The following is an 18,284-nucleotide window of genomic DNA, read 5'->3' as shown; positions in this document are numbered from 1 at the left end:
AATAACTAAACCCTCCCCTTGACCTCTAAATTTCTATATAGCAATGAAAGAACGCAAGAACATTAACACATTTAGCAACATGAAATAAAATTCACTGGAATTGTGCTGCCAACCTGATCCTGTGGTTAATATAAACCAGGCCCTTGAGGCACCTTTAACTCACCTGAACAAATACATCCCCAATTATTTTGCGTTTTTCCTCAGGATCTGTGGTCATGCAGAGCATTTTTGTGAGGGTCCTTCTTGATTTTGGATCTTTTTTATCCATTGGTACACTGGTTGTGGCATAATAGAATTGTTGAGCTGCATTAATTACTGTAAAATATAAAAAGGTATTAATTCTGATGGAGAGCTGAAACATATCATGAAATATTACTTGATTAAATATACTGATAAAGACAGTTAAATTAAAAAAAACCACTTGGTTGCACTGACAAAAATTCCCATAAGATTTCCATTTTTGGGAGCTCTAGATGTACTTTAATACAAAAAAAAATTACTCACAGTTAATTTAAATTATGTAGAATGGAAATACTGAGGTTTTACAGTAACTAAAACAGAGATAACATTGCAAATGCAACTTAACGCTTTACATATAAAATTTTACTGAGGATTCAAGGTAAGTCATCTTGCAAACGCTCACATGGTCGTTGGTCACTTGCCAAAATGTAACACCTTTAAGTAGCTAAAACAACTACATACTTTTGAGCTTGGGACAAATTTTCCTTAAGGTTTGCTCCACATCGAAACGGTCATTTTTTCTCATAAAGCCATTGTCTATGTGTACAGTTATAAGCTGGTCTTCAGGAAGGGCTTTCCTCAAAAGAGCTGCACAAACAGTGGAGTCCACTCCACCACTTGCCAGTAACTAAAAGAAAAAATATGCAAAAGAATGCATCATTAGCAATAACCACCTGATAGCATTTTTTCTCAATACTTCAAACCAAGACCTCGAAACTAAAATACTAACAAGTAAGGATAATTCAACTTCCCTGTAAAAACAAATACTCTTGTCTGAATGGCAGAATCTTATCAATGCCACTGCAAACCACTCACTTCATTTATATAAACTTGCTGCCACAATAAACCACTTTCATAACAGGCAATTCCATACAATATGAAATTATTGGCTAATACAACTTAATCAGATTCAAGAATCAAGTAAGCTTACCAATACTTGACTGGTTCCAACGATTTCTCTAATATCATTGATACATTCTGCTTCTCGACTGGCCATAGTGAAATTGCCAGTGCAACCAGCAATGTCCATTAAGAAATTTTTCATTATTACTCGCCCATTAACCGTTAAATCCACCTGAAAAGCAACAAGCAATTTGCAAAACTTAAAATATGCTTTCACAGCATAAAAATGTAACAGAAATTATCAGCAACACAGCCAACAGTATTCAATACATTATGTCCTAAAAGTAGTCACTAATTCTAAAGAAATAAATGTGCTTCCCAATATAAATAAAGAGTACACTTCAATTAGAAGAGTATACAAATAAATTTTGAATTTATCTCAATTAAGAATTATACATATACTAAATTGGTGCACAAGATAGAAACATTCTTTCTTCATTAAACCAAGAACACAATGTATATTTCCACTGTTTTTTATTTACGTGCAACTAGTTTCAACGCTTAGGTGTCATCATCATCAAGTACAAATTAATCAAGTTGCCGTCCATTTATATACCATTCATGAGGGAGAGAAGGGGTGGGTGAGAGAGAGGGGGAAGGAGAGGGAAAAAAGTGGGGTTGCGATTGGCATTGATGGGAAGGGTTGTGAAGCACCAGGAGAGGTGATTGGTGGGTTTACAGTGGGGGGGATATTGTTGGGTCTTTCTGTGAAGGAAAGGGGTACTTCCAGGATTGGGGAGAGGGATTCAAACAAATTGTAAACCAAATGACCCGTTTTTAAATTCTTCCTGATTTCCAGTTCTTCCCACTTGTCCATCCTCATTCCTTTTTCCATCTGATGTATGAATTCCGGGTTATAATCACTCCCATGATTTCCTTCCCATAGATGCTTGGCGAAGTGAGATTGCTAGACGTCACAATTTCTAAAACAGTGTTTATGTCCCTCTGCCTATTTTATAAAGATCTCCCCGTTTGACCCATGTATATAACACTACAGTCCTTACAAGTTAACTTATAAATGCCACTTTTATTTTTTTCCCTACTTTGTCTTTCGTATTATTCAAGAATGATTTTAAGTTATTTGTATTGTAAAGAGCTATTCGAAATTTTTCCCTAGGAAAGAGGTTGGCTATCTTTTGTGAAATCAAACCATAATAATGGAGTTTACACCATTTGTACCCTATTTCCTCCTCAGTAACTGGTCTGAACAAAAGGTTGTTTGCTTTAAAGGAACGTTTTCTTTGTAGTATTTTCTCAATTAAATTTTCTTTTCAGCCATTTTTTAATGTTAAATCTTTAATCGTTTTGAGTTATAGAACAAAATTATTATTGGAAAGAGGAAAGGCCAACAGTCTGTTTAGTAGGAAATGAAAAGTGGAAAGCTTGTGAGATATGTGATGGCAGGAGTTGAAGGAGATGATTAGGTCTGTGGTGGTACTTTTCCGGAAAATTGCAAATTCAAAGCCGAACCACCCTTCCACAATGAGTTTATGTCACTATTGAGATTGTGTGTTGAACAAAATTATTTCCAATATAACAATGAATTCTTCAAACAAGTAGAAGGATTAGCCGTGGGGTCCCCGTTACCACCACTGACCTGTACATGGACGATTTTGAAAGAAAAATATTCAGCAGCTCCTCAATTTTTACAAAGAATATTCAATGTTGGTTTTGATACATAGACGATATCTTTGCTATATCGACAGGCACTGATAGACCTTTCCTGGTGCTTAACACCCCTTTCCCCTTCCTATTAACGCCGATCGCAAACCCCACTTTTTCTCCTCCTGCCCCCCCGCTCTCTCACCCACCCCTCCTCTCCCCCATGAATGGTATATAAATGGACCATGACTTGATTAATTTGTATCTGATGATGATGCCTAAGCCTTTCCTTGAAACTAGTTGTACGTAAATAAAGAACAGTAGAAATAAACATTGTGTTCTTCATTTAATGAACATGAACTTCCACAAAGTTAAGCAGGGAACAATTGAATACATTCTTCCTTATTACATGATGTGATAAGATGGTACAGTAGTGAAATTTAAGGTGGGTATGGGGTCAAAAACTAGAAAAAATATTTTGTTTTGGTGGTTAAAAAGTCAATGGGGTTATCGTTTGTGAGAATGTAAATTTCAGTGGACATTAGCCTGCTTAAACTGCATACGGTAACATATTATTATTTTGATTCTGAATCATTCAAATTACCCAGCAATTCAAATACTAAAGCAGTTTTTTACCAACAGTGCGGGACTTGTGCACTCATTACTAAAGATAAAATTTAATACAAATGCGGGTGCTTTCGTAAGCCTTTAGAAAATCCAAGAGGTGGCGCTCATAGTTTTGGAAGATGTTTACATTTAGTAAGCCTCATATCTCACCAGACAGCTCTAAAACTTTCAACTCTAACCATAATGTAGTTTCATTTTTACAGTCAATTAAGTAACACACTTGCTCATTTAAAAACATGGAAATAAATCAGGTGAATAAACATGTCCATATAATAGGCTAGACACTGAAAGATACCAAAGCCGAGTTGGATGAAGTTCATGGCACATGTGGTCCTGTGTTTGCAACTGTTAACAATTAGGTTGATGAGTTTAAATGTGGCCGTACATCCAAAAATGATGAAAATCATATAGGACATCAAGTGGAAGTGACTACCTCTGAAATTATGGACGAAATTCAGAATATGGTTTCGAGTGATAGACGAATCAAAGTTCTTGAAATTAATTCCAAGAAACTGTAGGAGATGCCACTGCAGTAACTTTTGACAGTCATCCGCTAATATAAATTACAATGCAACAATTTCAGAGTAAAAATCATTCGCCTTTACTGGAATTCGAACCTGGATCCCTCATTGTCTGGCCGAGTGCTTTAGCAGTTAAGCTATCGATGCATTGTTGCATTGTAATGCATGTTAGCTGATGACTCCATCAAAAGTTACTGCTGCTGTATCTCCCACAGTTTCTTGGAATGTGTCAAAGGTAAAACCTTTGTGTTTTAAGTTGATTTGACCTCTTGGACTTAGGCACTTCGCGCATGAATACGAGTGCCCGTGACATTGTATGAACGGTATTCGTCACAACATCTTGTTCCTTTAGAGCCCCCAAAATTTCGGAGTGTAAGAGGACTCCTCGATAACTTAACTAGCTAAAACACTTGGCCTGACATCGAGGGATCCATGTTCAAATCCTGGTCAAGGCAAATGATTTTTACACTTTGAAATTTTTGCTTTCATGTTGATAATAATGGAGGACACAGGTATATCACAAGTTATATTTTTTTCAATTTTGCACAAAAAATTGGTTGTGAAAAAATTCTCGGTATGAATGGTGCCACATTTGCCTTCAGTGCAGAATAAATGCATTGGGTGGTCAATTTAGAGGCTGATTAGGTGCTTCTCTGTCGCAATCCTGAGGCGTTTCTGCACTAATACATAACCGTGGATGAGACTTGAATATACTACAACACTCTGGAGAGAAAGGAACAGTGGAAGCAGTACGTTTCTAAAAATGATCCAGCTAGAAGGCACATTCTGAAAATTTTCTTAAAACGGAGGAAGCATAAATATCTAATATAGTTTTGAAATTCCAATGTATAAGAAGACATATACAGACCTCAGGATGAAATTGAACTCCATATAGATGTAATTTGTCATTTGCAATGCCAGCAACCACAGAGTTGGACCAAGCAATTGCATGGAAGCCCTCTGCAGTTTTCTCAACACTATCTGCATGTGTTAGACACACAACTTCCTTTTTGTCCATACCTCTGCAAAAAAAAACGAAACATCAAATTGTTAAAAGGTATGTGGGTCATTCAATAACTCCTTAGAAAATCAATGATATGGCACTCAGTGTTGGAAATGGTTTGCTTTTATTAAGCCACATTTCACACCAGACTGCTGTTTATGTTTCAGCTATATCCATCAAATGGTTTTATTTTCATAGCCAATTGAAGTTTATTTAGAGGAATGGAAAAAAAAAGTTTCGTTCATTGAATAAACACTTCTATCATAAAAGCTTAACACCGCAAGAGATAAAAGCTAAATTGGATGAAGTACATGGCTAATCTGCTCCCACATTTGAGACTGTTTACAATAAGGGAAATGAGTTTAAACGTGGCCGTACATCCATAAATAATGAACATTGTTCTGATCATCCAATAAAAGTGACTTCCTCCGAGACGATTGACAAAACCAACGATATATTTTTTGGATTAATTAAAAATTGACAATTTTCCTCAAAATAAAATTTCAAACAAGACAATATATCAAGCGGAAAATCGCCAATTTTTAATTTATCATGATATTCCACCATATCATGCAGGAAACGTCTCTTTTTGTATTTTTGAGAGATCGATGAATTGAAGTTTGAGAAAATTGAGGCCACAGCATACCACATTGTTTTAGCTTTCAAGATACTCGATTGACAGAAGTCCTTTCTCATCCCAAAAATCCCACACCATGACCTTTCCAATCAATGGCACCGTATTCGACTTCTTCAGAGCTAAAAAACTTATCTCTATGCATTGCATGGATGGTTGTTTCGATTCTGGTGCATATTGGTAAATCCATGTTTCAACTTTAGTCAATTATCGATGCAGAAAACCACTCTTGTTTTTCATAAAACGCACCAAGGACGAACGTGCTGAGCGAATGCATTTTTGATCCATTGAGCATGCAGAGCACTCATCTTGCACAAAACTTTGTATTGTGCAATTCTTTGAACAAAATGTAACTGATGCATCCTCTCTCACATCCCTACAGTACTAGGAATTTAATACACCTTTGCACTGATCTTCCAAAATATTATCATTCACTTGATTTTCATTTTTTCTGACGTGGTTACACTTTTCAGACATCCTTCACGGCTTTCGCGGCCACGTTGAAAAATAGCTGCCAATTTTTTAAGGTGGAAATTGAAGGACAAGAGTTCCCATACACATTTACAACCCTTGAATGAATTACGGTCAGCATTAAGCATCTTTCAATTCTGAAACATACTGTTAGTATGAATGTTTTAAAAACACTCTACTATGGTCTATTTTATTCTCTTGTATCATACGGTATCATAATCTGGGGAAGTGGGTCATCAACTAAGTTAAATAAAATATTTATTATTCAAAAGAAATTGCTAAGGTCCATGAGCAATAAACCCTATAGAGCCCACTGCAGACCTCTCTTTCAAAACCTTGGCATCTTAACAGTCCCTAGTGTTTTTATTTATAATTCGATAATTTTTGTAAAAAAGAACATGCATCTATTCCCATCAAATAATGGCACACACGCCTATGTGACTAGGAAAAGAAATCATCTGCGGGTAGTGTCTGCTAGCATGACAATGATGTCCAAGGGACCTCGTTCTCTGTGCATCAAAATATTCAACAGGCTTCCCATGAGTTTAAAAAATGAGAAATCACTCTCTATTTTTAATAATAAGTTATTTATGTACTTAAATGAAAAATGTTTTTACAGTGTGAACGACTACTTCAGTTCTGGGTAATTCTGAATTTTATATTCTGTAAATTCTTAATTATGTGTGTAGGTGTAATTTTATTTTATTTTTCTTTTCTCTGGCTAGTAATCCAGTTACTGTACTTCTTGACGTACCCTATACAATTAAATCATTGTATGATATTCTGCACCATACTATGTACTTGTCAATTGGGGACATAAAATTATTATTATTATAAGCCTTCTTTTATGAAGATTTTCATCACTGCATGATGCACTATTTTTTCCATTTCTAAAAACACACACACTGCCACTGATTCAAACGACTGCCAACAGCAAACTGCTGGATGGAATTGCTTGCCATTTTATACCGAGTCTACTAACTGTTGTGCTAACCTAAGACAAATAAGTACGCTAGCAGTGATGCTATCTATGAGTAAGATCAAGAACTTTTCTGATCACCCTTTTATTTCCATCTGGGCTATTAAGTTTTTAAATCGTGATATTTCCTGAGATTGGAAGTGAACGAAAAAATTAGATATTGCTGAGGAGGCAATTGAAAGTATTTTTTTTCAAAAAGATGGCAAAATTATTGACTGTTACCTTGAAAAATCCCACTTTTTGGATGTCTTACAATAGTTTGATAAATGCTGCCAAATTTTTATCCAAGGACTTATTGAATGACCCACAAGCTACAATTTATATTTTCATTATTTATTAGGGAATTCTTTAAGATATACTCTCAAGGAAATATTAAAGCTATAGATCACTACTGTCTCACTCCACTGATATTATAGAAATTTATAGTAAAGGCAACCGTTTTCTATGCCTGATGCTGGATTAATCAAGAGCCAGTATTTTTCCAGCAAATTGGCTTGAATCATACAGGTAAAATTTATACCCTTGGTCTCTAAGACACAAGCTGATTTTAGATAACATAGTTGAGTAAAAAAAGCATCTTCTAGGCCCAGATATAAGGTACATAAACATGCACGATTAAGTTGAATATGCATGAAAAGTAAAAAATGTCCCTATACTAAACATAAAAATTAGAACTAGGCCATGCATTTCTAAATTTAAGAATTGGTAGTGCAGGGTAAGGGTTTATTTCAACATCTAAGATGGCTATTTAGGCCACAAGAAATAGCAAATGATCAATTAGAGAAAATAACTTTGAGTGTCCCAGAGAGTGAAATATTTTATAGTTATGGGGGATGGGAATGTTGTAGTAAGTAAATGGAGAAATGGGAGTTAATGTGGCTTAGGAATGAAAAATGACAGTGAGGAGAGAGCACTGAGTTCTACAAGAGACAAGTGTTTAATCATAACAAACAAACACTTGGTTTATATACCACAATAGGCATAGGTGCACATGGAAAATACCTGGTAATTCAGGGTATATCAAGGTCAGGCACAGATTTAGAAACAGCATAATCAATATGAATAATTTTCCAGGAAAGGATGTGAATTTAGATCATAATTTAGTAGTAAAAGTGTGTGATGTCAGATTCAAGAGGATAAAATAGGGAAAACTGATGAGGAAATGAAATGCAGTAGCATCAACTGCAATGAAAAGACAGGAATACCAGGAGGCACTAGAAAAAACTAAAGGCAATGGAGGCGAGTAAAGTTGAAGAACAAGAGGAAACATGGATATCAAAAGCTACAAAAAATATTATCAGAAATCTGTAGGAAAAGACAAGGAAATCATGAATTGCTGACAAGATGATTTGGAAGATAAAATTGAGAAAGAAATGGAAGAATGTAAACAGATTTTGTTAGAAGAAAGCATAAAGAGATCAATAATAAACGGAGGCAGGATACTAATAGGCAAAAGAAGTATGTTGGCCGATACAGTACCAGGATATGGAAAGTTTGGGAGAAATAAAAGCACTGTACAGGAAGGTGAAAAAACTATCAGAAGGTAAGAAAGGAAAATCCCTGCATACTATTAAAGATCCAACAGCAAAATTTTAAAATAACCAATAAAGATTCAAGGGGGATGGAGGATTTATATAGTAATGAATGTAAGCCATAAAGTATAGACTCAAAGAATCTGACATAGATTGGGATAACTTAGGACCAGGCAGACTTCATTGCAAGAGAGAAAGGAATGAAAGGGTATTTGAGGAATTGAAATCAAATAAGGTTGTAGGGATATGGATAACATTCACATAATAAGTAGTAAAGTAGATAATATAATATGTACCTAGAAGAGTGGGTGAAGAGAGAATCTATTCGAGAAATCCTACAAAAAGAGGGAACTATTGGGGCACTTTTCTCTTCATGGCAGTTTACTGAAGCCCCATAATTGAAGGAAATATAGAGAGAAAAAATCATTGAGGAAGGCCAAGGAACTGCTGTGAGGGAATGAAGAGAACGACAATGAACAGAACTGTTAGGAGTGCTGTTCAATAACAATCCTTGCACAAGAAGTTAAGCTAATTTCCATAGCCAATAAAAATAAATTTATAAGGCTCCAGTTGCACTATTTTGGACAGCCGGTGACCATCAACAGGAAGAGTAAAGGGCTTGAAAGTGAGAAGACATCAGTACCGTAGCACTGTTTGATGTCAAGTTTAATGCAGTTATCAGGTTGGGGGGTGAGGAGAAAAGGGGAGGTGTAGCAATGTAGGGGAGGTGGAGGTGGGAGAGGGAGGGTGCATTATTAGAAGTTTCCACTGGTGTATTTCGAACTTTGGCCTGTTTGAAATCTTAAACCATTTGGATAGGTGTTATGTTTATCATGCCTGGCTCATTGTTCATAATATTTTCTTGATGCAAGAGTACGTGTACACTTTCAATGGTGTCGAGTATGAAGTTATTTGTTTTATTAATGTTAAATCTTTGGGTATGATAACTTAACCTGTTTCATAGATGTGTTTTTCAACCACTAATTGGTTATAAGGATCATTTTTGTAATGAGCTAAGTGCTCTTTGAACCTGATGATCAGTTTTGTCTTACGTGTCCTATATACATGCATTGGCAAGTGGTGCATTGAAAAATTGTTCAAACATGTTGACACAAACACCACGCATGTAAACCTGAACACATTTAAGAATCTGTAAAAGGGAACTCCATAGATCAAACTCAGCGATTAAACAGGAATTTACGAGATTAAATGCATCACTTGCCAGTGCACCTATGCTAGCAAACTGGACCAAACCCTACCATCAGGTCCAAATGGAACCTGACTCATTACCAAAAAGGTCATTTTAACAAATCAGTGGTTGCAAAACACATCTACAAAACAGGCCATTCTATCACACTCAAAAGATTTAACATTAATAAAACAGACCAATACCTTCAAACTTAATGCCACCAAAAGCATACATTCCCTATTGATGATAACCGGCTGATCGAAATAACATTATTGGAGCTATATTTCATTTTATTGGCTAGAGGAATTAACTACACAATACATTTAAAGCCAACAGCTCACGTCTTCAATCCTTCTATAGATTACATGTGACAATGATGACCAGGAACACACTTATTTTTAAAAATAAGTAGGGGCAAAGGTAATGACTGTTTTCTTAAAATGTTGTTTCGTCAAGGAGAGGGATTGCACATGTGACTAATATTTAAATAATATTGACCTTTAGCACAAACTAACTCCCCATATTCAATCAGGTATTTTTCTGTAATAATTTCAACAAGTTGGATACCATCATGCTTTGAACTTGTTGAACTTGATAAACCTCCATTTACTACCAAAATCTGCATTTACACTTCTCTCTTAAAGTTTAACACAAAAAAGAACCAATGGCCAAAGATGATCTGATAATGCCAAGAAGCAATGACTAGGTTATGACTAACATTAACCTCTGGAATACCAATAATTACTTTCAATTACAACAATTCACAGATAGGAAGAAAATTTAGTCTGAAAGGGTAGAAATAGATTTTTCATTAAAAAATGTTCTTTGATTTGGTACATATATTTCTGCATTAATGAACATTCTACAACACTGTCCTTACTAGCGGAATCAGAGGAATGCCAGATCCCTGAAGTATAGAGAACTCAAATCCACAGCAAGCCAACAGAATATAAACTGCTCAATGTTTTGATTATTTTGAACAGAATGTTTAATATTCAAACAATACTTCACCATACACTATTTTAACACTTTCACTGAACATTATTGAACACATTTTGTTCCATTCTTTTAATATGACAATAAATACCAATGGCAATAAGACATAGATTTACAACCCATGCTCCCAATTTTACACTACTCTATTTGAAACCTTTTCAAACACAAATGACATAGTTTGTTAAGAAATTATTAACTTTCCAGAAAATGGCAAAATGCATATACTATTTCACATTAAGTAGATCTCAGGTACAGGCATCATCAACATATAACCATGTGAATGTTTACAATTTATTTTATCTGTAACTGAATGACATGACATATGTGACAACGAAACATCAAGCTACATAAACTAAACATTTTGTAAACCTCAATTTTCTATAAGTACCATGATGGCAAATTCAGAAAAAGCATATGCTAAATCATAAAAAATATTTATCTTTAGTAAAAAAATGATCACTTACTTAAAAAGTAGGCACTTATTGTCCAAGTCAATTGTTATTGCACCATCCTCATGGCCTCGTTGACAGCCCACTTGACCACCCAGCTCTTTATTCATCATTTGCATGCCATAACATATACCTGTCACAAAAAAAGTAAAATATTCATCGACTAAAGAGGACATATCACACATTACGCTACTAACCAATGAAATTTCATTCGATAAATAAGAATAGTGTATTTCACTTCACGAATGCACATGTGATTTTTTATGTTACACAACCCCAAAAGATAAATCCAGCATTAATTGCATGAAAAATGGTGTAAATGCATGAAAACATTATTCCCAAAAGAGCCCAAAACGGCACAAAACAGTACACAAAACTGTGGCTCATGGGAAAATTAGATTGAAACTAATGACTTAGTTATATGTGACCAGAATCTGCCAATGTTTCACGCTTAAGGTATAAGGCTTAAAGAAATGACATTTAAAGCCATACTCGAAGACAGAGAAATTTACTGGAAATGTTTTTCCTAACAATCCTACAAGACAGTGCTAACCTACATGGCTGCTGGCATTGAATACCTGAAGAATACTCAACAGTCTAAAGAATAATCAGGAATCTTTTACCATCAATCATCAAAAAAGGTTACTTTTGAAGAAAAAATTAAAAATGTGATGCATAAATCTCTAACTCAAACCGAAAATGTGCCTATTCCGGCTATAAAAGAAACCATCAACAATAACTTTGATGAGTGCCAAAATGAAGGCCAATACAGCAAAAGAAGTACTAATTACAGGGGAAATCAACAGCATCAACAAAGAAAGAAGCCAATTGATGGCACAGCAGACGTTAGTTAGCAAGAAAGCTGCAATATCACTGGTATTCCCAGGATGAGCAGCATGCACATTAGGCAATTTTCCAAGGACAAAACTTTGGCAGATATGGTTAAATAGCTCAGGGGAAGATTCTCAGGTGATGTGGACGTTGAACAGTTGATGACTAAGGGTAATTACTCATCCTTCTGTATATCCACCAAGGGTGACCACATACATTCATTGAGAAGCCCAGCTATCTGACCCAAAATTGCACTAGTTGTACGGTATTGTTTTGGCTAGTTGGGCAAACATTGGCTGAGAGTTGAAATCTGTACCTAACTCAACTGCTGAGGTAGCAATGGCAAGTAGGGGATCAAATGAATTACATTTTAAAATTAGTGATAAATTTTCAATGCTTAAATGATAACCTTGGAGAACTATAAAATGTTACGTCTAGTGAAAAACCAAACCTGATTTGCATTAGTGAATACTGGATGAGAAACATATAAACATAAAATATAACAATTCCATGTTATGTAATACATCATAAATATTGTAGGAAGAATCACCACCATGGTGGAGTAATTATTTACGGTAGGAGTCCTTTTGTGCTTGGCAATATGCCTATGTATCACAGTATCTTAATGAAGAGCTGACATTTGCATACACTGCCATTAAATGCTCATTTTCTGACATTAACTTTTTCATATTAGTAGCATATAGATTTCCGCTAGGAAGGTTCTCAAGATACCATGAAAAACTGGATAACTTGCTATTCTCAGTAATTAATCATTCTAATACACAAACAGTCATTCAAACAGGTGATTTTTTTTGCAATTTGTTAACAGATAGACGAGCAGAAATAGCAACTGCAAACCTTATATTCATATAATCTGAAAACATCACTCAGTACACCAACCAGAGTAACTGCTACACCAATGCCCTTCCAAATAATTTTTTTACTGATCTTAATGAACATAAAACTCACACCATGGTATTTAATACAGGCTGGTCTAACCACCTTGCCATAGCATCTATTTTTTGCGGAAAGAGGGCCGTAGCACCAAAAAACATCAAATACCATAGATTATTATAATAACTAATATTAACTACTTTCAGGTAATGCATAAAAAGCAAGATTGGGCAGGAGTATATGAAAGACTCCATTAATATTAGCTTCAATTAATTTTATTCTGCTATCATGGACAAATTTAATCGGCATTTCATCAGAAACCAAAAATCGGAACGCCCCTAAAATCATCAACATGTCAAAGACCCTAATAACGAATTTTAAACTCATTAAAACCTTAGGCGAAAACTCACTATATCAACAATATTCTCTCATTAAGAAACAGTTTAGGTATCTTATAAAGAGATCCAAAAGGGAGTAATAACCATTAACAGTTAAGGAAAACATCTTATTACTAAAACGTTGCCTGGAAAATCATTAAGAGTAACATGACCCCAAATTAATGTGAAAGTTAAAAAGGATACTGTGAGTAAGTACAGGCCTGTATCAATTAATCCCCAGTTTGGAAAAGTGTTAAGTATGTCAATTGTTTAAGGCTAATTTGTTATCTTGAAAGCAATAAACTTTTATCTGGGTATCAGTGTGGATTTTGAAGAGGAAGGCCAACAGCAAATCTCTCTTTGATACAATTAGATATGTTATAAAAGAAATAAACTTAGAAAACAAAGTAATGGGAATCTACTTTGACCTGAGCAAAGATTTTTTTTGGTAGATCACAAAATAATACTCCCAAAATGTGAGATGCTCAGCTGAGGAATGGCTCTTAGTTGGCTTGAGATATACTTATCTAACTGACAGCAAAAGGTTGTCTTCTACAAATATAGCAATATTTTACTCCACTCTACATGACCAAAGGAGTACCTCAGGAGTCTGTGCTAGGCCCTATATTTTTTAAATATTTATTAATGATCTACCCATGAATATGTATAATAGTTACTGGCAATAAATGTGTTATGCATGCTGATGATGTGGGCATCATGTATTACTGCAATCTTTTGAAAACCGTATTGGATTCTGGTGAACAGGGGATAAAGGCAATGTATGACTGGCTTAACAGCAATGGCATGGTTGTTAACAATGGTAAAACACAAATGATGGGTGTTTTCTCCAAGGCAGTGTGTAATCAACAATTTTGACATTCAAAGAAAAATGAGTGATATCTTGTTGGTGGAAAATTTAAAACTTTTAAGGTTTGTTGACCCCCAACTTAAGTAGGATGAACATATCTGCCAGGTATGTAAGAAGATTAATAGAATTTACTACCATATGTTAGTTTTAATACACACTAAGTTTAGATGTGCTCAAAATGCTATATTACGCTTAATTTACCCTGTAACTTCCTTTGAAATAATAATTTGGGGAATACCATACTCAATAAATTAAGTGTTTTTAGTTCAGAAAAATTAAGACACTTACATAATCAACCTTATCATGTACATTGCTGACCTCTTTTTAAATATTTGGGAACATAAGCTGCACCTTGTGTATACATTTAAGATGTAGTGACTAATGCTATGAAAAACAAGAATGACTTTACAATGAATAACAGTCATCACTGTCACAATTGTCTATGGTAGCTGAAGGACCAATTCCAATGCATACAAAATTGTTTAACAATCTGCCTAACCATTTGGAAAAGAAGAATTTCACCATTCAAGAATAATCTATTCGCATATCTGGTTGATGAGTTTTTTATAGTGAGATTGAATATCTATGTAAAACTTAATTTCATATCATATCTGTATTTTGTATTTCTATTTGAGAATAATGTGATCTTTAGCCCATTGACATGTCCTATACATATGTCATACATTCTCAAAGATGTACACTGTTTACTGGAAAAATAAACATTTTACCATTTTTGTGCAATGCATCTCTTAGCTTGGATTTCCGTTATAATTAAATTGGAAAATTAGAATATTTTCTTATTGCACTTGGATATTTTCCATGCAGATTAATACAGAAGCCATTGATATTGCAGTTAAATATCCCTCAAGGGTAAATGATAAGATAACCATGATAATATTGCCTTAATGTGTAAACATAAGTCAAGCAGTAAATCGATTATGTTAATTAACATACCTAGAACAGGTACTCCAATACGAAAGATATCAGCATCATAACGTGGAGCATCCTCAGCATTCACAGAATTAGGTCCACCAGATATAATAATTGCCCTAAAAAATAAACAAGTTTCACCAGAATATTATGCTTAAAGAAGTAACTGACTATGCATCCGTTTAATTAGATAATTTATTACAATTTTCTATTCAATGCCTTGATGGAAAAATGTAAATAATGTAAGATTACTATAAAATCACCAATGAACATGAGTAGGAGATTCAAAATGGGATAAAAGTGAACCAAGTTAATTAAAACTGAAAAAGGGTATTCAACAACATTCAACATCTTGCTCTTGAACAAACAAGATAAATGGCAAGAGTTGATTCTAAGCATCATTAGAATTTTATCAGGCCCATATTATTCATAATCCTGACTTGGAAAAAATAAAGGAAGGAAAAAGACATAATGCATTGACTCAAATTTGATACAGACTTCACTGCCTGCCATGCTAACATTCAACAATACAGCAAGTCAATTACAGTACTTTTATGGTAATTTGGAAGTGATTAAAAATAGGATGTAGTTGCCTCTAAGTATATTTCATATATGTTTTAACTTTACAAGCAAACCATTTCCTACTTCATCAAAAAATAAAATTTTTGTTAACTTAATGTCACATATTTCCTAAATCAGGGCAGCGGTACATCATTGATGAATTTCCTCCAAAATATTAGGAATTTAATACATATGTACAGCTCCTAGTTTTACAAGAAAAAGAATTCAATAGCTATAAATACTTCCAGGTCTTTGCCTTTGCTTAAAATTAAAAGTAATTCCACAACTGAATTACAAAACCTTCAAAATATTTGAACAATTTGTAAAACAATTCTATCCAAACTTGAAATATAAAATTGAATTACCTCTAATGAGAATAACAAATGATTTATCAAAACACCCAACCAAATTACGATGAATTAAAGATATCATCGCAACAAAAATCTTGTTCTACAATATCTTGTAAAAAATTTTGGACTATTAATTGCATACAATATCTCATTATCTTCATCATTCAAGTAATAAACACAAACCTACCTGTATCCTTTTTCCTTCAAAGTTATAGCAGGGGTGTCCAAAGGTAGGAAGTCACTAGCCACCATGAGTTCATGAACCCTTCTGTCGATGACTTTGCCATACTGTGCTCCTGCATCCAGTATGGCAACCCGTTCCACAGGTGCTAAGCTATCTGTGATTAAATCTGTCCTTGTTTCAGGCATCTTTTAGCTAAAAGACGCCACCTAACAGCTATTATAAACAGCAGCCAAACCTATGAATAGAAATAGCATTAATGTTACATACGATTTCTTAAATCCAGTTATGAAATATCATATAATTTACTAATAAGCATTTGATTGCAAGCAAAATCATTTTTAAAATATATGGTTTTAAATTAGGAATATATTCTAAAATCAAGGGAAGGCATTCGCAGGAAGCATTCTGAACTGGAAAGCACATACTGCAGCATTCCCTTATTGAGGGTCTCCAGATATCTGTAACGTTCTACCAAGCCTGTTCTAACAAGGATGACAAGTCTACAATAAAGAGGAGATATCTGTAAAAAGGTAGGAGTAAAATCGCACAGATAACAGTTCAAACACTACCGATAATTTTATAGGGTTAAAACGCAAGCACAACTTACTATTTCGAAAGAACGACTGCTGCTTACTAGGCTACTACCAAGTTTATATATATATCTGATAGTGAATCAAGTCGATTGACGGGTATTACAACATAGCACACGGTCGAAGGGTCAAATGTGCAAGGGATTAAAGCATATTCAGCAAAATTGTGACGAACGTAAATGACCTGTTGTCGCGGCATCTAATAATCAAATTACTACTAAACTTAGATGAAAATATAGAAATAAATATTGAGCACTGAGGAAGTAAATGGAAGGAGCCGGAGCCACGACAACTGGTTTCCTAAGATGAGAAACTATAAAATATTAAAGGAACTCCGTAAAATAGATGTAATGCCATATAAAACTAGGAAGATGAGAAGATGAATTAATATATAAGAACGAATATCGCAGGATATTGATATCTTCTACACCATGCCGGGTCAACAACTCGGGAAAAATAACTTTGGACGACTAAATTTTCCAGCAAAACATTAGTGCCTATGCTAGAGGGTGGGGGAATTTCTGGCACTGAAACATTAGTTATACAATTTAGTCCTCAAGAGTTAATATAAACAAAACCTTACAGTACTTGCGTGTTGCTTCGTTTGCCTTGAGGAAACTTTTGTGATCATAAGTTTACCTCTCGGAAAGGCGACACCAACACTACATTCGAAATCGCAATCGAAATTAAATAATAACCCTTACTTAATGAAGTAACCAAATATTCAGCAATCAGGAGCAAAACATTCATTGTGCGCTGTTTCAATTCCCATGCATCTAATTTATTGCTAGTGCGCACACGCGCCAAAAACAAAACTGTAATACAATTTCAATAAAACAGTTAAAAGTAAAACGAAGAGAACACGGCAACAGTATAGAATTAGCTAGCTACCTACCTATATCTTATTAGAGAATCCAAGTTCTTACTACACATTATATCAATAACTTCTTGATGAATCTTCCAAATACATCATACAAAATTTTCACGCAATGACGGATTTGCAATTATCGGTGGCATGTAATTATGATTATTACACTCTCATCAATAGAAGGTTTGTTCAAAATTCACCAAAACCTTCCCTAAGCAATTACTTATTCTGCAATATTAAATATCTGCCACAAAATCTTTGCCCTGTCACGCCGCTAGTGTAATACTCAACAACTTTTACATATTGCAGGTGGCAGTGTATTCGTACCTATTGCGAATTGGGTTCAAGGCTACCACCATGAAAATGGAAAGACTACTTACATTGGTTGAATCAAAGTGCCACAATAAATGCTACTCGATGTTATATGGAAAGCTGTTCATGATTCGTCTTCAGTAATCTTTTTCGAGCAATATGACTGAATACTGAATCGTTTTCCTTTGACTAGTCTTAAATGATTTTTTTATAAATGGATATTTTCATGAATAGCGTTTGCAGTTCTTTCAGGATCCATAAAGATATGTAGTATGTTTATCTCTGTCAGATTATAAATTTTTTCTTACCAATTCAATTATTTTAATGTTTTTCAAGTATGTTGGGCAAATTTTATCTGATTAATGCGGAATAC

At 34.5% G+C, this 18,284-nt stretch overlaps 1 protein-coding gene across 3 annotated transcripts in view; it reads right to left on the bottom strand.

Annotated features, from left to right (window-relative positions):
* The window catches only part of bur (GMP synthase burgundy), a 32,205-nt gene extending 14,343 nt beyond the window's left edge, over nucleotides 1-17,862 (bottom strand). The window contains exons 1-9 of one of the 3 annotated variants that reach the window (XM_071594570.1): nucleotides 17,627-17,862; nucleotides 17,436-17,546; nucleotides 16,145-16,376; nucleotides 15,071-15,165; nucleotides 11,162-11,279; nucleotides 4,762-4,915; nucleotides 1,172-1,315; nucleotides 703-868; nucleotides 164-315 (exon numbers count right to left, since the gene is read on the bottom strand). In XM_071594570.1, coding sequence (XP_071450671.1) covers nucleotides 164-315; nucleotides 703-868; nucleotides 1,172-1,315; nucleotides 4,762-4,915; nucleotides 11,162-11,279; nucleotides 15,071-15,165; nucleotides 16,145-16,326 — 1,011 coding nt within the window. In that variant the 5' untranslated portion in view covers nucleotides 16,327-16,376; nucleotides 17,436-17,546; nucleotides 17,627-17,862. Of the gene's footprint in view, nucleotides 1-163; nucleotides 316-702; nucleotides 869-1,171; nucleotides 1,316-4,761; nucleotides 4,916-11,161; nucleotides 11,280-15,070; nucleotides 15,166-16,144; nucleotides 16,377-16,566; nucleotides 17,383-17,435; nucleotides 17,547-17,626 lie in introns of those variants that run through there. The other 2 variants (XM_071594571.1, XM_071594569.1) reach the window with 2 other exon arrangements.
* Nucleotides 17,863-18,284: the final 422 nt, after the last annotated feature.

This window comes from Hetaerina americana, unplaced genomic scaffold (genome assembly GCF_022747635.1).
Source record: "Hetaerina americana unplaced genomic scaffold, ioHetAmer1.1.p SCAF_636, whole genome shotgun sequence".
In the NCBI taxonomy this organism is placed as follows: domain Eukaryota; kingdom Metazoa; phylum Arthropoda; class Insecta; order Odonata; family Calopterygidae; genus Hetaerina; species Hetaerina americana.
Note: the sequence above shows the minus strand (reverse complement) of the source record. Positions and strands in the feature narration are given on the sequence as shown.